This window comes from Dama dama, chromosome 33, assembly GCF_033118175.1.
Source record: "Dama dama isolate Ldn47 chromosome 33, ASM3311817v1, whole genome shotgun sequence".
NCBI classification, from domain to species: domain Eukaryota; kingdom Metazoa; phylum Chordata; class Mammalia; order Artiodactyla; family Cervidae; genus Dama; species Dama dama.
The window spans coordinates 63,704,731-63,731,130 of record NC_083713.1 but is presented as its reverse complement, the minus strand read 5'-3'; the positions used below and the strand labels follow the sequence as shown (position 1 = coordinate 63,731,130).

Sequence of the window (26,400 nt, the reverse complement as noted above, 5' to 3'; positions counted from 1 at the left end):
TGTGACATTGACGGTAAGAACAGCAGCACCCATAGGATAATCATGGCAGGGAAACCCAACAGAGAGGACAGGAGAGCTTTATTCTTCGTTCCTACACTGGCTTGCCTTTTATACTCCCCCAGAGGAAAAATGGTGAGCTTGATAGGATTACAAAACTAACATATGTACCTTGTAAAATATTTTTCAGAAAAATTGGAAAGCATAAAGAAGAAAGTCACCACCAGCTATCACTAGCATCAACATTTTAGTGTTAACTAGTCATTAGTGGCAAGTACCATATAAAATTTAATTTTACATGTTCAACAGCTAACGCACAGGACAAGCTCTGGAGACTAAAGGGAGAAGAAATATACCTGAAAATTCTGACCCTGAACCTTCAAAGACAACTGTGAAGAAACCAAACCCACAGAGTTTTCCTCTGAAAATAGGACTCCTCAGAGGAAGGAAAGTATGCGCCAACATCTCCTGCCCGCAAAAGTGGTCATAAAGAGACAGGCCTCATTCTCAAAGGCCTCAAACCTCCCCACATCAAAGAGGGCTCCTGAACTAAGTCCATTCACCTCCAAGAACAGGCAGTGGCTTAGGCTACCGCAGCCCAGAGTGGAAGATAAAAGGACGACAGACAACGAGACTTTCAGGCCCAAATTTCCAAAGGGTGACCACCTTCAGGGTGAAACAAAACGCCCCAACCTGCAGCAGGTACCAGAGAAGAGGCCACGGCTGTGGACCAGCACGGGCTCCCATTCCTTGACAGCAAAGCCCTCAGCCCAGGATCCAGGAAGCCCTCCTCAGCTGCCAGCTTGGCCTGAAAACAGCAACCAAAGCTGCAAAGAGCATGACAGCTAAGGCAAATGATCCTCATTGCAAGGCTTTTCAGATACAAAGGGCTACAGTGCCTGTCACAGCAGAACTTTGCCAGGTGACCCAGGACATGACCACCCACTCCTGGGACAGCCACTCCAGTCCTCAGCCTGTCCCAAGGTGGCCTGGGCAGTTTATCCTTGTCTGGCCAACTGCCAGCCATCTCACCACCACACACAGAACCAAAGTCCAGGACGGCACTTCACGTTGCCTAATTTTATAGTTCTTAATTCCACTTTCCCTCTCCCTCCATTTATTTTGGGTTGCAGTTAATTGCTAGCAAGGGTCATTTCTGAGGGTGGAAGGGATTTTTTTTAAAAGTGGTATAACTAAGACACACAAATGTTCATTTGGAGAGGCAGGGTTGCATAATGGTGACATGCAAATGTCCAGGCAAGCAAGACCTAGGTTCAAACCCCAGGTGCATCCATTTACCAGCCATGAGCCTTCAGGAGCAATATTTAGCATTTCTATTAAGTGTTAACTAACACCTGCAACCTAACGCACATCCTGGCATATCTGGCACAAAGCAGGTGCTCAGGGAATATTTATTATCCTCTTAATAAAGGCTATGAAAATTTTATATAAGATGAAGCGGTTCCAATGGGTGATCTTATTTGCAAAGCAGAAATAGAGACACAGACGTAGAGAACAAATGTATGAACACCAAGGGGAAAGGCAGGGTTGAGAGGAATTGGGAGCCTGGGATTGACACATACACACTATTGATACTATGTATAAAATAGGTAACAAATGAGATACATGTTCCATCTATCTGTAAAACAGTTAAGGAACTTCTAGCACAGAGAACTCTACTTAATGCACTGTGGTGACTTGGACGGGAAGGAAATCCAAAGGGGAGGGGCTACGTGTATATCTATGGCTGATTCATTTTGCTCTACAGCAGAAACTTACACACTGCAAAGCAACTATACTCCAATAAAAACTAATTTGAAAAAAGATGAAGGGGTTCCATAGTTCGATTTTTTATTTCAAAACTCTTTAACCAGCACCTACGAAATGCCAGGCATTGTTAAGGAATACCCCTGTTTTTGTGAGTATAAAATCTTGTGAGGGTGATGGACAATAAACAAATCTACCAATACCTCTATGAAATACATCATAGGTAATTAGATTTATGAAAGAAAAAAAAAATATGGCACAGCAAAAGAAAGAAAAAAATTATGAGTGATGGTGGCCAGAGCAAGAAGGAAGTTGTACTTCCTCAGTCACCAAAGTTCTAGCAACCAGTCTGGGCAATGTCCCAAAATGGAAATAAAAAGACTTTTAATCTTGTTTGAAATTCTGGCAACCCATTTTCCAAAAGAAATACAAATGCCAAAAACACATATGCGAATATGTTCAGCTAGATTGGTAACTAACATTTTTTTAAATGCACTTTATCATAGAGAATTCAATTTTCCACCTGGACAGAAGGCTATGAGCAAAAAGAATGAGGACACAGTGCTGGCAAAAGTGAGGAAACACACATCCTTACCCCTGCCAGTGGGAATGTAAATCAGTATGACCTTTTTGGAGCATAGATTAACACCAGGTATCACAATTGTAACTTAGCATATTATTTGACCCAGATATCTAGTAATTTATCCTTAAGAAATAAGAGGATAAGCGTTAAAATAAAAATGTGTAAGGACAGTTATTTCAGGTTGTTTCTAACCCCAAGACTTTGAAAACAACCCATGTCTTCAGTAGAAAATTGTTTAAACAAATTATGTTAAATCCATACATAGATATACTGCATAGCTATAAAAAAAATAACATGTCTCTGTCCTAAGATGAAAAGATGTTCAAAACTTGGTGGTAGCAGAGAAAACCCAGATTTCAAAGGGGTAAATATAGATCATCTCTATTTATGTGGGGAAAAAAGGGTGTATATGTAACCATGCACACGAGAGCTTTAGTGCACACACATGCCAAACACACACACACATCGAAATGTTAGCTCCAGGGGGTCCTATAGCTAGTAAGTTTTATTGTATTTGTGCCACTAGAAATTACCTCAACCTTTTGCAATGATCATGTATTGCTTTGTCCCGTTTCAGACTTTGCGGGGGTGGGGGGGTGTATGGGATGAAATCAGGAATAACCTTTTATCACTTCACTACACTACTACCCCATATCTCAAGGTTGAAAGCAACTTTCTACATATGCCAAAGCATGTATTTGAGTTTTTCCCACTTTTCTTTGCAGAGTCTTTTATTCCACACTCTTGAGAAGGAAAACAGAACAATAGAAAACAATGAAAAACTATCCCAGTATGACTGAAAAAAAAAAAATTCAAAACTCTCAAGATGGAACATAATGAGCTGACATTTTTGAGCATATATTGACATCACATTCAATATCATGTTTAAGCTTCATCTCAGTGACCTTTGGTAGCTATTACGGCCCTCCCCGTTTCACACATGAGAAAACTGAAATTTCAAAAGATGAATGTATCACTGAAGCTCAGGGCAAATGAGTGCAAGTCTGATAGAGGACTCTTCTCAGGGAGAGTACTAGTTTCTTGTGCTGCTGTTATCGAAGCACCATAAACTGGGGGGCTTAAAACAACAGAAATTTATTGTCTTACAGTTTTGGGGTCTCAAAGTGTTGAAATCAAGGTGTTTGCAGGCCCACACTCTCTGAAACCTACAGGGCAGAAGCCTTCCTTGCCTCTGCTAGCTGCTGGGGTTTGCCAACAATCCTTGCATCCCTTAGCTCTGAACTCTGCCTCCAGCATCACACAGTCATTTTCTCCTTGAGTGCCGCTGTCTCTGTGTGTCTACTCTTCTCACAAGGACCCTAATCTTACGGGATTCGGACCTCGTCTAACTTACTGACATCTGCAAAGATCCTATTTTCCAGTAAGATATCATTCTGTGGTACAGAGGGTGAGAACGTCAACATCTTTCAGTAACATACCATTTAACTTGTAACAGGGATCAAACCTACCCTCCTCCTTCTAATATACATCCTGCCCACTGCATCACAACCCATCAATATCATGTCTATGTCTGGCAGGTTTCATATGTTCTTTTCCTGACAGTGGAAAGCAACTCCCTTCTGCCTTCAGGCAAGACTAAATCCAAATTTTTCCAGGCAGATGAATAAGCTCGTGTCCTGCTATCAAGGCCCTACCTTCTGCATTAGCTCTCATCAGTCACAGAGGGCATCTCCAAAGTTATTTATTTTTCTAGTTCAAGGTCTGCTCTTGAGCTAAAACACACTCAAAAGCTTTGTAAAGTTAAGAGCACTAGACAAACGTGGGGGAAATGCAATTCGCCTTCCCAGGGTCCTCAGTTTATGATCTGATAGGATGCTCCCTGAGAAGGTGGGGTAGGGGGGATGTGGTACTATTTTATGTTCCTGGTACAACACTCGCCTTTGCAGTCCACTTAGACCAGATGCCAAAAGCAAATTACCAACCCATGGTTTCTTGACTGCATCGGTTTTCTTTTTCAATTTCTGGCACTGGCTTCAAAACCATCAAGGATGCTACTGAAACCAGGAATCAAAAGACTATCAAGCTATCCTCTCAACAGGTAGTTCTCAGGCCAAGCAAAACGAAAAGAGAAACAGAGTGAATACCCTGCCTCCTTGAGAATCAGGGTGTCCCAACTTCTTCACAGGAGAAGACACACAAAAGATTCTAAGAATACTTCTCCATTCCTCACATTCGCTTCCTGAAACGCTGCAGAGCGTGATGCCATTTGGAGGTACATTTGGCACAAGAGAACAACCTCCCAGGCTGCATTTTTGCTTCATTGTAGCAGGATGAGAAGCCTGTAAAGGTGCACAGCCTCCCATCTGCCTCCACCTCTCCATCTCAGGGAGTTGACGGATAAATGGCCCAAACAGACAGCTGGCACCGGGCACCTTCAGGGGGGCCTCCCACCTGTGCTGCAATCATATGCAAAATGTCACCGGCCCCCAGCGAGCATCAAGCTGTACCTTCCGTGGCAAGCATCCCGACGGCCCTCCAGAGCAGACGGCAGCGGGAGGCTGTGATACTTCCTGGGGACTTACATGGTACCCAGGGCTGGGCATGGCTAAGAGAGGCGTGAAATTCTCCATGTCTTCCAACCATGCCAAGTTCCTCCTGCACTAATTTCTCCCACACCCTCTGCCTCTATCACCTCCTCCCCATCATATCTTCCTCTCATTTCCAAATTCCCTGGACACTGATTTATTAACATTGTCTGTGTTTTTTTTTTTTTAAATAGATTAAAAATGATGCTGTGATGCAGGAGACCCGGGTTCAATTCCTGGGTCAGGAAGATCTCCTAGAGAAGGAAATGGCAACCCACTCCAGAATTCTTGCCTGGAGAATCCCATGGACAGAGGAGCCTGGCAGGCTACAGTCCACAGGATCGCAAGAGTCGACACGACTTAGCAACTAAAATAGCATAAAAATGATCAAACTAGTTAAAGAGGCTTTGTTCAACATGGTAGCCACTAGGCACAGGTGTGACTATTTAAATTAGTTGAAATTAAATAAAATTTAAAATCCAGATCATCCATCATTCTAGCCATATGTCAAGGGCTCAAAGGTCACATGTGCCCAATGGCTACCATACTGGACAGTACAGAGACCATGTCCATTATCAGAGAGTTCAATGCACAGCTCTGTACTGAAGGATATAAAGAAAGTGTCTCCCCTCTTTTTCTGTCCCCAGTCCCCCTCCCAGAGGCGACCCTGCTGCCAGTCTCCTTTGCGAGCTCACAGAGGTATTTTTCATATGTCCAAACAGTCTGTGTGGATGCAAACCTCATTTGTTAAAACCAAAGAGAAAAGACTTTAAACACGATTTGGCTCCAGGCTTTCCTCACTTAGTGAACCTCAGAGATGACACTCTAAGTGTACAAAGAGCGCCTCCTTCTTTCGTGTGGCCTCACAGCAGCCCACAATCACCAGGGCAACCATCACCAGCCCACCCTATAACCCCACCCCTGGGTGCCCTCCTGGGTGGCCCTGTTCTTTTCCCCACTAACACTTTCACCCTACTCCCAGTTTCCACCTACCCAGACTTCTCTGCCTCTTTCCCTCACCCCTTGCCCTAATGAAACCTGGTTGAGACAGAGAAAGATAAATATGTAAATATGGTATCATTTATATGTGGAATCTAATTTTTTTTAAAATGACACAAATGAACCTGTTTACAAAACAGACACACAGATTTCAAAAATAAACTTATGGTTACCAAAGAGGAAAGGTGGTAGGGAGGGGGGAGTTAAGTAGGTTATCAGCCACCCACTCCCACCCTAAATCCACACCCATAAATGAACCACCTGTGAAATCCTGGTTCTTAGCATCCCATTGTCAAGATAGTGCCCCACACCAACCACCACCAAGAGAAGTGGGATTCTCACTCCCCTTGTCTGGTCCTCCCTCCCAGCCCTCAGCAGCTGGATGTCCTGTTATGTTCTCAGAAGCCCTCCCTGGCCCCTCCTTCTATCACAGTCTCCTGCTGAAAACCCTGACAACATGTAAGCCCGACGGTTCACTTTCCCCATATACATATTTCCTACGACAAGATGGTAACCGATTAAATTTGGAGCTTTTCAAAATAGATCACTAGTTGGTAGAATCACAAAATGGAGCAACTGCTATGGAAAAACAGTATGGAGGTTTCTTAAAACATTAAAAATAGCCCTACCACATGACTCACCAATCTTCACTTCTGGGTGTATTTCCAGAAGAACTGAAAGCAGGGTCAATGAAGAGAGATTTGTACATGCATGTTCACAGTTCATTATTTATTAAGGCTGAGGGGAAAACAACCCACATGTCTACTGGTTGATGAAAGGATACACAAAATATGGTCTATACATACAAGGGAATATTACAGAGCCTTCAAAAGGAAAGAAACTCTGACACATGAGATAACATGGATAAACCTTGAGGACATCATGCTAAATGCAACAAGCCAGTCACAAAAGGACAAAAACTGTATGATTTCATTTATATGAGGGACCTACCCAGAGTCGTCAAATTCATAGAAAAAGCAGAATGGCAGTTACCAAGCTCTGGGGGAGGGGTAATAGGAAGCTGTGTAAGGAGTATGGAGTTTCAATTTGCGAGATCTGCTCACAACACTGTGAAAACACCTAACACTACTGAATTGTAAACTTAAAATATTTCAGATGGTAAATATGATGTGTTTTTCCCCACAATAAAAAAGTGTGACACAAAGCGAAGCGTATTGGCGCTCTGCCTGTGGCGGTGCTGAAGGCACACTCCCCCGTCTGAGTATCGCACACCCACCACACCCACAGCCAGCGCACAGAGTCATCAGGCAGAAGGCCGAGCAGGGTTTCTATCACTTGGCATTGGCAATTCCAAGGTCGAGATTCACTCTGAAGCTTAGAAACAAAAGAGGGAAAATGAGAAGAGGTAACTAAGGACTGCTTGGATATTTCCTCGTTTTCGCAAATCTTATTCTCCAGCAACTAACTGAAAACCAGTAGTTTTTCTAGCTGTGCCCCTTATAATTCATTCATGCTCATTAATATGCAAACACCCGTTTCTCAGCTGGCAGTGATTTCATGAATTTTTAATTTACATGGGATGAGCCAGAGATTAAAATTCTAACAATACAGAGGATTCTGAGTGTTGTTTTAATCCCTAGATTAAGAATCTCCAAATGAATCCATGGGCATCATCACATGGAACAATCATCTGGGAATTATCAAAGCAAATTGGTGAGTTTCTGCCTTATGGGTATTATTAAAGATACACTTTTAAGGGTATATATTTGGGGATCATTAAAAACAGTGAAACCAATGACATTTCTTATCAATCAATCAATGTTAGATAACATGCTGGCCACCTGGTAAATGTTCACAGAGATCCCAACACCATAGAAAAGCCACAATAATTTGTGGCTTTGTGACTAATATGTAAGAGACTCACTTTAGCATAAAGGGAATCAGATTTAAAAAGCAAATTAGAAAAGAGAAATTGAGAAACAGTGAACACAATTCCTTCTAGAATTGCAAATCAAATTCTGGATTGTTAATTTTAAAATAAGCAAGGCAGAGGGAAGAGCTTTCTTTTCAGAGGGCAAGGCCCAACAGAAATTTAATACATGTCCCATATGTCATTTTAAATTTCTAAAAGCCACATTAAGAATGTAAACAGAAGTAAAATTGTAATAGTTTATTTAACCCAATATATCCCAAATATTCTTATATCAACATGTAATCCATATTGTTTTCTAAAATTAATAAAATGTTTGTATTCTTTTTTTCTTACATCTTTGGGATATGGTGTGTATTTTATAATTACAACACCTCTCAGTTAGGAGCAGCCACATACAAATGCTAAAAGAGCCTCTTGTGGCTGCCATATTGGTAACAGAACTATGGATCCAAAGAATGTGTTCATCTGAAAGGATAGGGACTAGCTCTTGAAAGTCAAGCATATCTCTATACTGCACTCTCTCGACTGTTCTTACTGTATTCCTCAAAGACCAATCAGCAACAGCCTGGGTAGATGCATTCACTGTTCCTTTGGCTAGACAGGTGGTAATTCAACTTTAATCACTATGGAACCATCATTTGATCTTTTGCAAAATCAGCTTACTACTATTGCTTCTTGATTTTTCCAATCAGTGACCTGACTCACTTCTTCAAAAATTAACTTTATCCTAAATAACATCATCTATGATGTCACAGATTTGATATTTTAATTATATTTCTTAAAAGGGCTAATGCACTTAAAAGGGCTAACTTAACACTTAAAGCAGAGCTCTAGTGCTCTGTCTCAACAACTAAACTAAAATCGGCTCTTGTTTGCGAATCAGTTTTGGCATCATCTTTCAAAAACTTTCCATCTGGCACAAGCAACCTCAGATATATTACTATTTCCTGAGTCCCCTGACACTCAACATTTATATGGCTGAGTGTGAGACAGCATCTCCACCAAAAGTACCTCGTGTCTGGGCACCGCCACAAACGACAGGGCATTTCCTCACTTGTATTCAGCTGTCCAAAAGCTACGGAAGTGGGGTAAAGCTCTCGCTCTAATGACAAGCCACGGTGACTCAGTCTCAGGGGAACCCCCTTAATAATTAATAATGATGGCAGCTGAAGTTTACTGAACTACATGCCAGACACTGTCCTAGGTTTATATATATGATATGATATTATGTCATATATCATGACGATTAGTATCTCACTCACATAATTGTCAAATACTCCCTTTTTGCCAGATAAGGAAGCAAAGCATAGTGCAGTTAGGATAGCTTCCCACGGTCACAAAGCTGACAAGTTGTGGAGCTGAGATTCAAAGTCAACAAGTCTGACTTTGGAACCTGGGAATTACCACGAATATAAAAAATGGAAATGGAAAAAGACACATGCTTTGTGGTCACAAACACAAGTACTTCAAAGACAAATAATCACCCAAGAAACGTGGAGACTGAGGAAGCCATATTTTCTAATACCCAGAAGGACAGAAGACAAGTAGAATAATTTAGAATGCTTTCAAAATGTCCTCTGTAAATCACAGTGGAGAACACATCTTACTTAAAAGAAAGGGGAAAAAAAGCATGACAATTCAAAGGAACAAAAATTTCAGTAACACAAAGAGAAAGAAGGTGGAAGGATGAATGAATTGTTAGATGGATTTGAATCAGGAGGGAAGGAGGCAGGGCATGACCTTTAAAAGAATGACATGGGCATATGTCATAGGATATGGGCATTGGGCATTGATGTAGGACATGACAAAAAATGGTTAGAACCAACTAGGTCCAAGACGGCAGAAGAGTCAATGTCCAGTAGGCCTGAAGCCTCATTATACACACGCTCACTGTAATACACCAGCAAGCTAAATGACATACCCGCAAGTGTCATGACAGTTCTGAGACAAACCATAAAAGGCCAAAAAGTGGGTGGTGGCCCAGGTCCTAAAAACCCTTGTCCCTTCTCCAAGCTAGCTGGAGTAATCCTCCCACTCATTAGTCTATGAAATTATCCAGCCCATGAAACTCACCACCCCAGGACTTCCCTGGTGGTCCAGTGGCTAAGACTGCATGCTCCCAATGCAGGGGACCCACGTTTGATCCCTGGTCAGGGAACTAGATTCCACATGCCACAACTGAGATCTGGCACACCAAAGAAATATTTTTTTTTTTTTTTTTAAAAAGGAAACAACTAACCACCTCATATTTCAGGGTCTCTCACCTTCTGAGATGGCCCACACTTTTGTCTGTGGAGTGTGTTTCTCCCACGGCCTTTTGTTTCTCCCACTCTAGCCTTTTGAGATGGACCACATTCTGTCTATGGAATGTGTATCTCTCTAAATAAATCCACTTCTTAGCTGTCACTTTGTGTCTCTTGCTAAATTCGTTCTGTGCTGAAACATAAAGAATCTGAGCTTCACTAAGTCCTGAGACTGAGTGTATGATTTTAATTAAGACAGTGGGTTCAAGTCCCAATCTGAGCTGTGCAGTTTCAGATTGATCGATGAATAGATGAATGGATGAACAGACAAATAAGCATACAAACATTCACTCCAGGCTCAAGAGCAGAGAACAGGGAAAATTATAAGGGGACATCCCATCTCTCTGAGCATTCCAGAAGGGGCCAATCATATAGGTGATATCACACCAGCCACTCCCAAAGGCAATGTGGGGACCTTCTTCTCATCACTGTACCAAAGCTGCAAGGTGAGTCGTGCTAGCAGCCTAATTACGTGGCAAGGGTTCTACAAAGTGAAAGAAGATAGAAATCCACTTACATGTACTCCCTATGGGCGGAGTGTACAGCGGCCGCGTTGCTGTAACGCCATAGGACAATCGCCGACGACAGGACATCAAGGATGGCATCAAACTAGAAGGAGGAGACACTGTATATTAGCGGTTTTCCAGAGTTCATAGGTCACAACTGTGAAGACACATAGCAATTGTTCTGTGACTTGGAACATCTGAACCAGTGACCTCAGAGCAAAGAGGCTTCGCATCATTACAATGCTGGCCACTCAGCATCCTCAAGGTGGAGATCCTGGGAATTCTAAGTCAGGGCACCCAACACGCCCACGTGGTGCCAGGGTCATGACTCCTCCTGGTCGCTTGCTGCCAGGGGTGCGGAGGGAGCCATACTCTATGTGTGCTGAGCTCTGCTCCCAGGACCCCTGACTCCCAGCACGCTGGTGATAGGGGTGGGGTGATGACACTTCTGACACATGTGAAATGGATCTCCCCAGGGCAGGCAAGATAATTTCAGCCTTTTCCTGTCCATCCCAAGCAAAGGATTTGGGCCAAGGACTCTGTTTCTGGCTCTCAATAGGACTGTCCTGGGGTCCAGGGGTGAGGTCACCCAGGATGCTCCACGAAGTCTGCCAACACTGTGAAATTGGATACAAAATCAATGTTTTTGTTCTAATGAAGACGTGAATGTGTAAGAGAGAGAGTGAAGAAAGGAGGGGAAGGAGAGAGGAATGTGAGTGAGAGAGGTGGGCAGGGGAGGAGGGTGACGTGTGTGTGTGTAATTTCTAGAGAGACAGTCCACACCTTTCAAAAGATTCTGAAAAGAATCTGCCAGCCTCAAAGCATTAAGTCCTCAAAACAACGGGAAAAGTGGCTTTGGGAACAGGGAACACACACCATCAGGTACAGGAAGCCCTGAAGCAGGAGGGCTGTTGAAATGAGCTTTGCGTGAATCACCTCATCCCAACACACTTTTTGTCTGGAAAACTACAAGCACTAATGCTATCTCGAAGATGCGGGGAGACTTTACCCAAGTTTTCAGTATCTGAGACCCATCTTCTCTAACCAACTCCCATCAGGAAGCAGGTTCAGAAACCAGGGTACCCCTAGTCTGGCTGAAGACTGACATCCTATTGCCGGCAGCCCTGTCTTATCTCACATCACCTTTGCCCACACCAGCAAATGCTTCACTTCAGTGTGTGCCCATTTTCAAACCTACAACCTTAAGGGGGTGGGGAAAGGTCTAAACCCTAAAAAAAAGAATCCTCTCAAGGATGTGCAGAAACATGGTGGCCCTGATCCGTTGTTGAGAATTATACACTGTCATTGCAGTTTACTTCTACCAAATTATAATTGTCTGTAGAAGCGACTTCCATAAAAGGTATGTTTGTCATGCTCTCTCTCTCATCTGCTAACCACCCTCTTAAATCAGAGGCCCCAGTGTGAGATTTGTGGGCCCGGGAGAAACGTGCAAAACTTCATAAAAGTACATTTCAGGTTACTTACTGCAAACCCAAAAGCAGAGGCGCTGTACCTCATAACGGAGACAGCTAAAAAGAAAGAAAATATTATTCAGAATATTTTAAGATCTTGTGAATATTTTCTCTCATTTGTGAGAGTATTCATATATTTGATATGGCCTTTTAAACATCACTGGAAAAGTTCTATGAGAATGAAATTTAAAATTAACTGTACTTGTCATATCTGAGAATTAAAAAAAAAATTCAAGAGTGATATGAAAAGATTCCAGACTTCACTTGCAAGGACCTCCCTTCCCAGTGTACCCTGAAGCACCAAAGGGCCAGCTTCCGAATGAAAACGCTCAAGCGATTGTCAATCAAATGACTGCTGAGACTCTGAGAATTTAACAACTGGGAATAAAGGGCTGGGAACCATATTAAACTTTGAAAGTGAAACTGTAACCATCTGAACTGTTCTCATAATAAGGTATTTACTGATACACACACCATTGCTAGCACAGTTGGAAAAAAATCTCTTGCCCTCCAGAGCTTAATATCCAGTGTGGACCTCAATAAAACTGTTTAGGAAAACAAGAATAAACTATCTTAAACAAGAGATGTCTACAAAAGTAAGTGCCACAATTATAATTAAGACATATTTCATCCATACTCAAAAGTCAATCTACCTTTTGCGGGGGGGCAAGTCAATTGGGTAGCACTTTTGTCTGATTCTGTGATCTGTTCTGTGCCAAAACCACATGCAGCTTCCAAGACCGTTCTCAATTTGACTTAATAAGGCAGGGCTCCAGGCAAAAGCCCTATTACACAAGCACACGCCCACTCACTAGTAAAGAATGAAACCCAACCCCGAGGGTCAGCAAGGCTGTGGATTGTTCCAGGCACAGGTGTTCCGAGCACTCACTCAAGGAGTAAGGAAGGTGTGGACACAGAGCATGGAAGTCAGCATCCCTTTGGACTCCCCCTCAACTCAGCACACGTCCCTTCTCTGAGAGCTGCTCTCTGCATATCCACATGGACCCCAGGTAGGCATGCTGGGCTTTGTACTCCTGCCCTCAGCCACAGGGGGGTCATCCAACCCAGGGCAACGGAAACACGTTTCATTTTCTATGTATAAGGAATTCCTCTGGGTAGCAGAAATGGAATCTAAGAACGTTATTGTGATACAGGATGTAGCTGATAAATACACTGAGAACTCATTTCTCCCAACGCCGACCAAGTTCCTGGCAGACCTAATCTAGTATGTCAGTATACCTATCTTCTTTGCCTAGCATCAATTTGATGGATTTTTGAATGCTGCTGTTGTCCTTCAGCCGCTAAGTCGTGTCCAACTCTTCACAACCCCATGGACTGCAGCCCGCCAGGCTTCTCTGTCCGTGGAATCCCAGGCAAGAATTCTAGAGTGGGCTGCATTTCCTTTCCCAGGGGATCTTCCCGACCCAAGGACTGAAGAGTTTCCTGCATTGGCAGGCAGATTCTTTACCACTGCGCCACCAGAGGAGCCCCTTTGAATGTTATAAGCAACCAACTACTGACTTGATTTTTACAGATAATTGGGACATGTGATTGGCAAGTGTTCTAGTAAAGTTTCCTACTAAAAAATAAATAATTGAGACTGCGATTCTAGTTGGTCAATTTACCCTGTTGGAATTGAAACTTGGAAACACCAGAGCTAGGGCTGGCCATGGTTTGTTACACGGACGGAGGAGCAGAGAGACAGGCATGGGGTATAAACACAGGCTCCTCTGTCCGTGCGATTTTCTAGGCAAGAATACTGGAGTGGGTTGCCATTCCCTTACCGACTGAGACACCAGGGTGGATTAAATAGAGTGGGTATTTTACCTAATATGGGGTCAAGGAATTGGCAGGTTTAGATCAGGAGGCTCATGGCACCAGTTGCTATGGAACCTGCTTAATTCCAGAGATTTTTTGTCCTGTGATCTTGCTATAGGTCTCCACACCTGTGACATTGACATAGGGCTCCACAAGTTACAGATTTCAAAGTTGACACCCACTTGATTTTATTAAGAAACACAAGGAACCTTGTCTCAGAAACTCTAGAATCGGACAAAGGAGACAGCCACTGAAGGGTGGGATTTCCCTGACTCCGTGGCAGTCAAGGCCCATGATATCATGTACTTTCAGAACTATACTGGAAAACTCTGCTTGTGTGGCTTAAGCCTGCCCAGTGGTTGAATCACTGATAGGACAAGTGAAATCTTTATGTTGTTCTACACCCCCATGCATCGAGGAAAATGGGAGCAGGAGGGCTCCAGAACCACCTAGAGTCCTGAAGAGAAGGAAGGCATTCCCATGTCCCATTTACTTCTAAATTGGTTCCATCTAATTTTCTAGATGGGAAAGGCTGGAGATTGTGTGGGGAATTGAGGGTGCATTGAAGGGCCCTCCACTTGGCCACAGCTCTGGCGGCTGTCCTGTGGGAGCAATCCCCAAGCTTCTGAGATGACAGAACAGCAAATAGTCATTAGCACAGGACCCAGGGGAAGAGATCAGTCAGCTTTTTAGGAATTTCTGAAGAGACTTTTGGTGGGGGCGGGAGTGTGGGGAGCCATAACTGGACAAGACATACTCTAGTTCTGGGATAAGAAGGGACTCAAAGGTGGGACTAGTTTAGACAGCCCCTGCTCCCACAGAAAGAGAGCCACCTGTGGGATTTTCATCATGGCATTTTCAACCTCCCTCACGCTCAGAATGAGTTCCATTTGAAGAAGTCCCGGGCCAGAATGACCCACCGAGGCAGAGATTACAGGGCAGGTGGCCCTGGAGGCCACATGTACATGCCTGAGGGGAGCTGGGAAGCCAGCAAAGATCCATCCAAAGTCCAGCAGTGCCTTTCAGGCAGGTGCTAGACTCAATGCTGGACGACAAAGAGGAAAAGGCCCTTTTGACCTCAGGCCATCACGCTGCAAGCTGGCAAGGTCCAACCCTATTACAAGGGCAAAGCTCGCCTAGGAAGGCTGTTCTTGGTTGAGGCAGAGGTCCAGCTGAAGTTAATGAAGTCTCTGTGGCTCTCAGCACGTGGTATGAGGCTGTTTAATACTGCAGCTGCTCCTGAACAGAGCACCTGAAACTAAGCAGGGCCCTGGATGCAAAAGCCTTTCTGTGTCACTCGTTTTCTTGTTTGCAGGAAACAGGCTTCATTCAGCCTCCAAGGCCTTCCCTGAGTTCCAAACAGCAGATTCTAATAAGGGAAGGGAGGGGATGTAGAGACAAGGGAGGAGCAGCCAAGAAACAAGAGTGCAGACTTAAACAGGATCCTGGTTCCCTCTCAAGGGATATATACATAGCAGTATCTGAGCGACTCCATGGACTGTAGCCCTTCAGACTCTTCTGTTCATGGCATTTCCCAGGCAAGAATACTGGAGCGGGTTGCCATTTCCTACTCCAGGGATCTGTTAGTAGCTTTGTATATACTGAAACTCCCATCAGGTGGGAGAAGGTAACTGTATGCTGTCCAGAAGCACTCACAGCCCAGACCAGTAAGGACCAGAAGGTTGATGATGCTCCCTATTACCTCACCACCAACCAATCACAGAATGTTCATGAGCTGATCACGCCTTCCTCTTTTTTTTTTTCCTTTATTTTTTTCAGTGGGTTTTGTCATACATTGATATGAATCAGCCATAGATTTATACGTATTCCCCATCCTGATCCCCCCTCCCACCTCCCTCTCCACCCGATTCCTCTGGGTCTTCCCAGTGCACCAGGCCCGAGCACGTGTCTCATCACGCCTTCCTCTTTGAACCACTGCAATAAAACTCCTCACTACCCCCTCCAGGTTGGAGCAGACAGTTTTGAGGGCATTAGCTGGCTGTATCCCCCTTCACTTGGCAAAGCAATAAAGCTATTCTTTTCTACTTCACCCCAAACCTGTCTCCACATTTCAATTTGATACAAAAGTGTACAGACGATGAATCTTGGCTACACGTTCCAACTGTCAGCAGCCTCCAAATTCATCTGGATACCACTGGTACCAGTGGGGAAATTGGGGAGGTTTTCAGCAATGTTTCTGCTCCTCACATTCAGAGACTGTCTCTAACATTCATCACTGAATCATGCACTCAGGGAGGCAGTACTACCTACAGGCCACGAGTTTCATTCCCCAAGGAGCTGGGACCTAGACTACTCCCCACCTCTCACTGCCCTGTGATGAGAGTGAAAGCAGGCTGCCGTCTGATTAGGCTGACCTTACACACCCAGAAACTCACACATAGCATCGGGGTCCTCTCACTTTCCCTGCTATCTTGTTGTTTCTTATGTATTAAGATGCAGAGTCCTTAGGATGTTCCTAAGTCAAATGAAGATCTGTAGCTTGGGGCCTGCCTAGCAGCCATTCCCCATTTGGATAGAAGGGCCCTGAGTCTCCTCTGGAAAACAGGAGGTCACCCACCCTCAGACTATGGGGTTTGAGTGGGATGTCATCATAAACCCCACTCTAGCCTACCTCCTTAACCATGGCCAAAATTAATGATTCAGAGATGGTACAATTCAATTTGAGCCAGTGAGAACCTGTCCTGAGATTCTGCTGAAAATACTGGGAAGAGGATGTCTTTCTATCTAAGAGGGGACGCAGAGTTGGCAGCATGAGAAAAGGAGCTGCCAGTAGCAATTCTGCCCTCAATGATGAAGGCCGACTTAGAATGAGGCCAACACAGAGGAAAGCGGATATGAAGGTAACGAACCAAAGCCAGGGGACATGGACTGAAATCTGGAATCAGCCCCACCTGAAGTCTACCCCTATACTTTTCAAATACATCAACCAATAATTTCCTTTAATTTACTTCAGCCAGCCTGAGTTAAGTTTGTATCACTGGATATAATATACCTTGACCCAAATCATCCCTTTTCCAAGGATCTCTTTTAATGCCTAAGAAATGGACAAACACCTGCTACCAAAAGGTTCATAGCAGGTCTGCGTGATTTATAATAACAAAACACTGGACACAATTTAAATACCCAGCAGTAGGGTAGTGATTAAAGAATGATCCATTTAAAGAATAAGCTATATACATAGCTGTTCAAAAATGTTGGGCATGTGTACTGCTGGCTAATGCTTATTTAGCATACTAGAGAGAATAATAACATTGATAATAAATAGCTGGTGTATTGAGTGCCACCAGTACAGGAGTCATGGGAAAGGAATGGGTCCAGGTCAGGAGCAGTTCTGGCTGAAAAGTGAAAGTGTTAGTCACTCAGGCATGGCCAACTCTTTGCGACCCCATGGACTATAGCCCACCAGGCTCCTCTGTCCATGGAATTCTCCAGGCAAGAATACTAGAGTGGGTTGCCATTCCCTTCTCCAGGGGATGTCCCCGACCCAGGAATCAAATCCGGGTCTCCTGCATTGTAGGCAGATTCTTTACCATCCAAGCCACGAAGGAGGCCCCCTGGCTGGTACAGGTGCAAACCGAATGGAGAGGTCAGAAGGGGCTTTGCCGAGAAAGTGAGATTTGAACAAAGATCTGGAGGAGGTGAGGGAGTGAGTCATGCAGTCACCTAGATGAAGAAACTTCCAGATAATGGGAAGAGTCAGTGCAAAGGCCCTGAGGTGGAGTACCTGGAATGTATGAGGCCATTTGGTCTGAGACAAAAGGGAGTAAGAGAGGAGCTATGTGAGATAATAGATTTCCTTATTGTTTGGGAATAGGTAGAAAAGGTAAGCAACATAATGATATATGTGATACTGTACATTTAAGCTTTACAAATGCACTGAAAACAACTTTTATGAAAAAAAATCCATCCAATGATAACAGCAGTTAATCTTTGGTGGGTGGGAATATTTGAGTAGATTTCTTTCTACTTCTTTGTACTGCCTATATTTTCCACAACCAGCCTATATGTCCATTCAAACTAGGAAAAGAAATCCATTTTATTTGGGGGAAAAGTTATCCAACTTGTAACAATGCAGCAGAAATCATATTTATGATGCACATCAGGGAACAGGCGGCATAGTGAGCTCATGAGCATGCATGAGCTTCTGTTTAAGAGGAACGCAAGCTACCATACACGTCTTCATGATGTCTCTGTTACTGAAACCCATTTCCCAAGGCCAAATCACCTACATGAGAAGCCTGGAAATGCCTCCATCAAGAGTTCTCAGAAGCACGCTGGGGGCAGGCAGGCCAGGGACACAAGCAAAATGTCACTTCCCCCGTAAGGGACCTCCAGCCTCCCTAGTTTTTATGTGTCCTACACTCTTCTTTCATTGACATGTCAAGGGTGTAATAAGAGCTACACTCCCAGAAGCACATATGCAACAGAAGTCCTAAATAAATATTTATACAGGTCTAGTTAAAGACCAGACCTTCTTTAAATAAATCCCACTCAGGCCAGAAATCACTTCAGCTGGAAACTCCAATTCAAACAGAAGGACAGCTGGAAAATGGAGCAGACCCAGACAACCCATTGTCAGGGCCAAGCCACATGCAAATCACGCAGCTGAGTAAGCAGCAGACGCAGTGGGCTCCCAGAGAGCCTTCGGGAGGAGCAGAAAGTGCCCTGGACATGCACAGGGAGGTGAGCGAGCCAGCAGGCAACTGAGGGTCAGGGCCTGGAGCCCCTCAAGGATGAAACAAAGAAGGCCATTTCAACTGCAGGCAAAATTTAACCAACAATGAGGACCCATCTGTCATTCTCACCAAAGCCAGGCAATAATTGTCTTGAGTCTTAGCACTCTTTTAGTAATACCCCAGGCCCCATAACACCTCTGAGTTGCTAAATTATGTACCCAGTAAAGCTCCATTAATAAATCAATCCCACTTTAATTAGACCACCTTTGTCACTCAGATGCCTAGCAACCACCTCACCCACAGCCATGGAACTAACTCGACTTGTGAACCTATCTTTCCGTCATCCAATTTCATCATACTGGCTGCAATCTAGGCAGCAGGAGGAGACAAAATTGACTGATGTTCTGACTCACTTAAACAGAACCTCCGACAGCTTTCAGACACTTTCTCCCACTCAAACAAGAATATAACGTACTACCAAAAATGAACGACAGGATGTTGAATTCAGTCATCACTGAAGGGAAAGAGGGAACGCAGTTAAAAAAAACAAACCAACAAGGCTGTTGAACCTGTTCAGCTACTCATCTTCAGGGGCAGCACAACCTTGTACTTTGTCTAGACCAAAACCTGCAAAGAGGGCCACCTGAGGATGAAATTCAGAAGTTTTTGTTCGACCCATATAGTACGATTCAAGTATCAGAACTATGAAAATTTTTAATTGAGAAAAGGGAGGGGAGAAAGGAAGGAATGGAAAAAAACACCTGAATCTTTGGCTTGTCTTGAAAACCCGAGATCTGCTGGTGCTGGCCAGTCTCTTTCAGCAGATCCAGTGCTGCATTCGGACAGGACATGTTCTTGGGCAGCTATCTTTCCTGCAGCACTGGACCTGGCTGGCCTCGGCCTCGCTCAGCTGGCCCCTCTGGGTATGTAGCTGACCAGGCAGACTTGAGGGTGTAGCCCTGAGCAGCTTAAGGGAAGAGACAGCAGGGTCATCCCCATGTCTGCAATACCCAGCAAAATGCCTGCTAAAGAATCACGTGCGCTTCACAAACACTAGCGTCTGACATTTCCACTGACAGGTGTGGCTCATGGCAAATTACAGAAAGCTGTATCATGGGTCAGTTCTCAAAGCCTACACCATTCTTGGAGAGTTTCGTCTTCCCTGGAATCTGAGAAGCTTTCATTAGCCCAGGCAGGCCATGGGCACTCCCCACCCACCATCCAGGGCTCTGCCTATCTGCAGAGAGTCCTTGCAAGACCTCAGGGATGATTATGAAGGTTTCTCCCTTTCTTTCATGGGACCAAGAGACAGGCGGTCATGTACAGAAAGTAGCCATAAAGTTCCTTCCCCCATCCCACCACACAATACCCTGTGTGACCCGAGGCAAGAATGTGTATGAAGATGTTAGAAATCATTGCTTTTGAGCTACTGCTCTGGGGCAGGGAACATCATTTGATGGTGACCTGGGCAGCTTTGCTGTAAAAGATGCACTTGCATTCAGATTTATAACAGGGGGAAAATCCCAAAGTGTCTTGCCTGGACTTCCCACGTTCCCCCCTCCCCTGCCTGCACCTCTAGCCCATGCCCATCCTCGTGGTGGATGAGGCCCCATGCGCTGACCCCCTCCCCTTATAGCTGCTCACTGGCCTCCCCTGAGCCGGGCACACTCCTGCCAGCCTGGGTTTTAGCTAGTACTTCCACCCAGAGCACTCTTACCCCAGAATCCAACTGGTCCAGCCCCTCATTGCCTTCCGGTCTCTGCTCAAAGCTCAGTTTGTAGGCCTGTCCTGACTTCCCTACTTAATACTGCAACCTTCCCTTTACCAGACTCTAGAGTTCCTTTATCCAGAGCACGTACATCTACCACACCATCCCATTTACTAATCTATGAATACTGTATACCATTTGCCCCCTTCACCCACTAGAATGTAAGCACCACAAAGGCTGTAGGCTTCTCGTTTTTGTTCCTTGGTCTCTCTCACATACCTAAATCACTGCCTGAAGACATGAAAACACTCAGGTTGATCGGCTGAAATAACACCTTCCCCTTAGCTCCAACTTGTAGTGAATAGAGTCTTCAGGGAGACAGCAGACAGGACTAGGGTTCCACATGCAGAGAGGCCTCGACGGGGGACCAAGCAGCCATTCCCTTAGCAAACAGGAGTGGCAGCCTGCATTCTGCAGGGTGTCACAGAGAAAGCAGCCTCGGAAAGGCCCATTCCCTTAAGGAGAATTTGGAGCATCTGGAAAGAGCAAAACCCTAGGACTACGGGAAGAGCCAGAATAGTCTTGAACTCAGAAAGTCAAGAGCCAGACAGAATAAAGAGTACACACATATTCAAAAGAAGTCAGAATGAAAACAACCCAGGGGGAGTCTCCACCCTGAACCAGGGGCATCTCGCTCCTTCCAACGCACAGCAGATGGTCATTCTCTCTGCTTCAGTGAGTGTAACATGAAAGGCACTCACCCCCATCCCAGAGTGGGAATCAGTCTTCCTAGAATGTGAATGGGACAACTGCCACTTTACAGGGAGAAACCAGGTTTTGAGAGGCTCTCAGGGGTTCTAGGCACAAGAAGCACTAGCTCAGGGATTAAGAGCCCAGAGCCCAGGTTTTCATGCTAGAGTTTCTTCAGCAACACACTTTCACTTTGCTTCCTCTACAAACCAGGAATAAACCAGCAGAAGAGCTTTTGGGAACACAGTTATCCACCTCTGCTGATCACTTACAGACTGTTGTCAATGGACATCAACCCTCAATGGTTGCTACTTTCATTCCAAAGTTCTCACTGGCCAGAACTAAGGGGAGGAGCTGGGTTCTTGGGGGAACATCACCTGCATGTTTCTAACAATCCCCTTACATATGACTTTACTCCCCCCACCCCACCCCACCCCCCCGTGTTTGGTTACTGGGATGCCAGCACAGTTCTATTGCCTGTGGGCGACAGGCCTGGTCAGGGGTCCTCAGATGATACTCAGACCCTGACCTGCAACCCTCTCCAGAACAACCATAGCAGCCTGAGCTCCTCAATCTTCCTTCATTCAATAAACATATACATACTGAGCATGTATTATGTGCCAGTCACTGCTGTGGTGAGCTGGGGATACAGCCACGACTTGCCCAGCGATTTGATAAAACGTGCTTCTTAAAGTCATAACTATCCCTTCATAACAGAACGCTGCTACCTGTGCCTCATAAGTAAAGCATTCACTGAACAGAAAACAGAGGTGGGAGAGTTTCATATAAAACAGAACCCTGACAGTTTGTTGTCTCTAGACTACCGTTTGGAGTGTCTGCTCTGCTCAGTCATGACCGACTCTTTGCAACCCCATGGACCATAGCCTGCCAGGCTCCTCTGTCCATGGGATTCTCCAGGCAAGCATACTGGTGTGGGTTGCCATTTCTTACTCCAGGGGATCTTCCCTACCCAGGAATTGAACCCGTGTCTCTTGCATCTCCTGCACTGGCAGGTGGATTCTTTACCACTAGCACCACCTGGGAAGCCCCTGTTTGACTGCAGTTGCTAGAAATTTGAAGCTTGAATGCTCATTCTCAAACCATTATTTCTAAGCTGGCTCAGCATCTCTCCTCTGGCACCCAAAGCCCTTATCCCTGCTGCCCTCACCTTTCACCATGCAGAAGAGATCCTGGTGTCTTCTCCAACCAGCCTGTGAAAACCTGAAGTCAGGCTTATTCCATAGTATTCAACTTTCTAGCCCCAGGGTCTGTGAAAGCACCAGCCCATAGTGGCTGTTTAATAAATGCTTACTGAGCAATAAATGCTTGTGAAATCTCTAAACCTAATAATAATATCTGTTTTTTTTAATTTAAAATGCAAGGACTAATCAAAAGCTAATGCCATGGGCAATGAGAACTGGCAAGGGGATAGATCCTGCCACCCAAGTCCAGCCTTGTCAGATGACTAAGATGCCCTTTAGTCCAGCACCTATGACACCATACCACACACTGGACTTCTTTGGTAAAAACAACTGCTAATGGACTTTTTTAAAAAAACAACATTAGTGGGGAAGAAGAATACACTGAATAAGGCTTTAAAGACTTGGCTTTTTAAAAATGGTGCTGAAAAATATGTACTTAATTGAGCTGAATCAAAGTCATTAGAAAACCATTATCACTCAGAGAATAAAAGTTAAACAAGGTAGAAAGAGGACTTTTCTCCTCTCCTTCCCTACCACTGTCCTCTATAAAACCCACCAAAGCAAAAAGAAGCAAGGAAAACTAGAGAAAGAATATAATGACCAGAGACACTAAGAAATGACCAACCCAAACCCCAAATTTAAAAAGTAAATTTTTTGTATCTATCAAATACATTAAAACTTACATTATAGGAATATAGAAGGAATGTGCTGAGAGCTGATAACATACCTCAATCAAATCTTATGCAGAGCTCAGAGTTTTCCTCAGTTCAACAGTATAATCATCAGGACACAACTGATGACCCCTTACAAGCAACAGCAAGTTCTGGAGTGAGCCCCAGCCTCCACGCCTGATCCCTTTTCCCACATTTCACACACCAGAGAGCAAGGAAGGTGAAGCCAAAGGAACAGTTGCTTAGAAAGCATTGGTAGAAGATTCAGGTAATTGGGAAATCAATGGCACCTTCAGGGAAAGGAGCAGAGACACTGTCAGCCATGCAGTCTTCTCTTGCTCACAAAGCAGGAAGATGCTCCCTACACTGAGACTGGATGGAAAATATACAGAGAAAAGGTACTCAAAGCTGCATGCAGCTCTCCAAACATCCCCAAATATTAGGACAGGGATGTATGGCAAACTGGTAGACAGAACCAGGGAACCAAAGAGAAATGAAAACTTAATTCAGCAAGGCCACCAGACATTAAGTCAATGCACACATACAGTTATTACTATACCAGATAGTAAGAAGATACAATTTTTAAAGATACAGCATAAACATCAATATCTAGAGGGGAAACATAAAAAATGCAAAAGAGCCCTACTAAGAAAAATAATAAGACACTGCTGAGAGAAATTAGAGTAAGCACATCATGGAGGGACATACCATGTTCGTGGATTAGAAGAGTTACTATTAGCAATCAAAATTCTAGCAGTTTTTTAATGAGAATTGATAAACTGATTCTAAAGTTTAAGTAGAAAGCAAAGAGTCATGAATAGTCAGATAGTACTGAACAACATAGAAGACAGTCACTACCAGATATCAAAATTTATTTCAAAGCTACAGACAGAATAGTACTGACACACAGATAAACAAACAGATCACAAAATGACAAAGATCCACACATATAGGGTGACAATCAAGGTATCCTAAGGTACAGTGGAGGAAAGAGAGGTCTTTTCAATAAATGGTACTGGGCCATTGACCTTACCTCACACCACACACAAAACACAACTGCAGATGAGCTATAGATATAAATATGCTAAGTAAATGATAACATAGGAGATATCTGAAATATAATACGGAAGGATATTTTCATAATCTTGTGGGAAATAAACAATTTCTTAAATAGGACTTAAATATACTCCTCATAAAGGGAAAGATCATTAAATTAAACTACACCAAAAGACCTTATTAGATGAGCAAAACAATCAGCCATAGGGTAGAAGATATTTATAACACTTATAACTACTAGCAGACTTGAATCCAGAATATGTTAAGTCTAACAAATGAAGAGGAAAGAGAAAACCAACCCACTAGGAAAATGGGCAAAAGACTTAAGCAAGCTCCTCAAGAAAGATGATGGATATGTGACCAACAAACATTTGAAAATAGGCTCAACTTCGTTAGTCACCTGGGAAAATAAAATTAAAACCCACAGAGAGATGTCACGACCAAAGGGAAAAAAAAAAAAAAGGCTGACCATTTCTAATGTTGGTAAGGATGTGATACAGCTGGAACTCTTAAAAACTGCTGGTAGAAATGTAAATTGGCACACTTCAGAAAACTGTTGGCCAGTATCTACAAAAGCTAGTCATACTCTATGACCCAGTCATTCTCCTCCCCTGTATCCAAGAGAAATGCACACATATTGATACCAAAAGATGCTTACCAAATGTTGACAGTAGCAGTGTTCCTAATTGTCAAAACTGTAAACAACCCAAATATTCAACAGCAGAGTGGATAAGTGGCTGGTACTGTATATTCATCCAGTGGAATACCACACAACAGTGACAATAACCAAATTAGAGCTACTCACAATTACATGTATGAGTCTTAACAAATAATGATAAGGTGGAAAAGAACACAAACAAAAAAGCATTCGCTGGACAGATAATCTATTTATGATTCTGTTTGCATAACTCTGAAGACAGACAAAGCAATGTATGGTGGTAGAATTCAGGATAGTGGCTACCTCTGGGGCAGGGAGCAATGACTGGGAGACGGCAGGAGAAGGGACTCTCAGGTGAAAAGATGAGTGAGTGTGAGTGGTGGTTACACAGATGTGTTCATTTCATGAAAATTTAAAATGCATAATTTTGATCAGGACACTTTAATGTATATCTATTATACTTCAGTTTTTCACAAGCATACTCATAAATCAGCATTTTTTAAAAAGAATAGATAAAGAAGATGTGGTACATTTATAATGGAATATTACTCAGCCATAAAAAAGAATAAAATGCCATTTGCAGCAATATGGATGGACCTAGAGATTATCAGACTAAGTGAAGTAAGTCTGAGAGAGAAAGACAAATATCTTATGACATTGCTTATATGTGGAACCTTTAAAAAAAAATCACGGTACAAATGAACCTATTTCCAAAACAGAAATTGAGTCACAGATGCAGAAAAGAAACTTACGGCTACCAAAAGGCAAGATACAATGGCTACCAAAGGCAAGATACAATGGGAGATGGTGATCGACATATACATACTACTATATATAAAGTAGATAACTAAAAAGCACCTACTGTGTAGCATAGCAAATTCCACTCAATACTCTGTAATGACCTACATGGGAATAGAATCTAAAAGAGTATGTATATGTATAACTGGTTCTATTTGCTATACAGCAGAAATGAAAATAACACAACATTGTACAGCAACTATACTCCAATAAAAATTATTTTTTTTAAAGTTTAAGGTAAGTCAAGAAAGGACATGAACAAGCAGCTTCAGAAAAATGAATCTAAAACAGCCAATAAACATAAGACGAAAATATTGAATACAAGAAAACATCAGTTTTATTTCACATATTAGAAGGGCAAAAATAAAAGGATGTTTTAAAAGCCAAGTGTTGGTGAGGGCATGGGATACGAATCCTCTCATTCAATATCATGGGAAAATTTCTTCAATGGGAAACTTGGAAATGTTTAGCAAAATGTAAGCTACACATACATTGAACCCAGCAGTTACACTGTGAGAAATATACTCTATACTTGAACTGCCACAATTTCAGAAAGAATACATGCAAGAGTATTTATTACAGATGTAAAACAGCAAAACATTAACCACTTAGGTATCCATTTCGAAGGGAGTGATTTAGTAAATTATCACACATTCATTCTATGAGATGTTTTCATTAAGCTCTTTGAAAAAAGTTTGTAATGCTGCAAAATGTAGTGAGTCGATAACACAAAGTAATAGATTGTATGTACAGAAATAAATGCATACATAAATGGATAAAACTTCAGAGAAGTTACACAACAAACTGTAAATGATGATGACCTCAGAAGGGTACTGCAAATGTGAAGCTGAAAGGATGCTCTCATCCCACTGTACATCCTTTTGGCTTCTTACTCTGTACTTATACTTAATGTATCCACATGTATTTCCAAGGTTCATTCACCAAAACCAAAGAAAGAAGCCTAACCACTTTTGA

At 43.3% G+C, this 26,400-nt stretch overlaps 1 protein-coding gene across 1 annotated transcript in view; it reads right to left on the bottom strand.

The window, feature by feature from the left end:
- The window catches only part of TMEM163 (transmembrane protein 163), a 263,622-nt gene that overhangs the window by 83,414 nt on the left and 153,808 nt on the right, over positions 1 to 26,400 (bottom strand). The window contains exons 3-4 of the mRNA XM_061135086.1: positions 12,081 to 12,124; positions 10,607 to 10,698 (exon numbers count right to left, since the gene is read on the bottom strand). Of these exons, the coding sequence (XP_060991069.1) occupies positions 10,607 to 10,698; positions 12,081 to 12,124 (136 nt within the window). The remainder of the gene's footprint in view (positions 1 to 10,606; positions 10,699 to 12,080; positions 12,125 to 26,400) is intronic.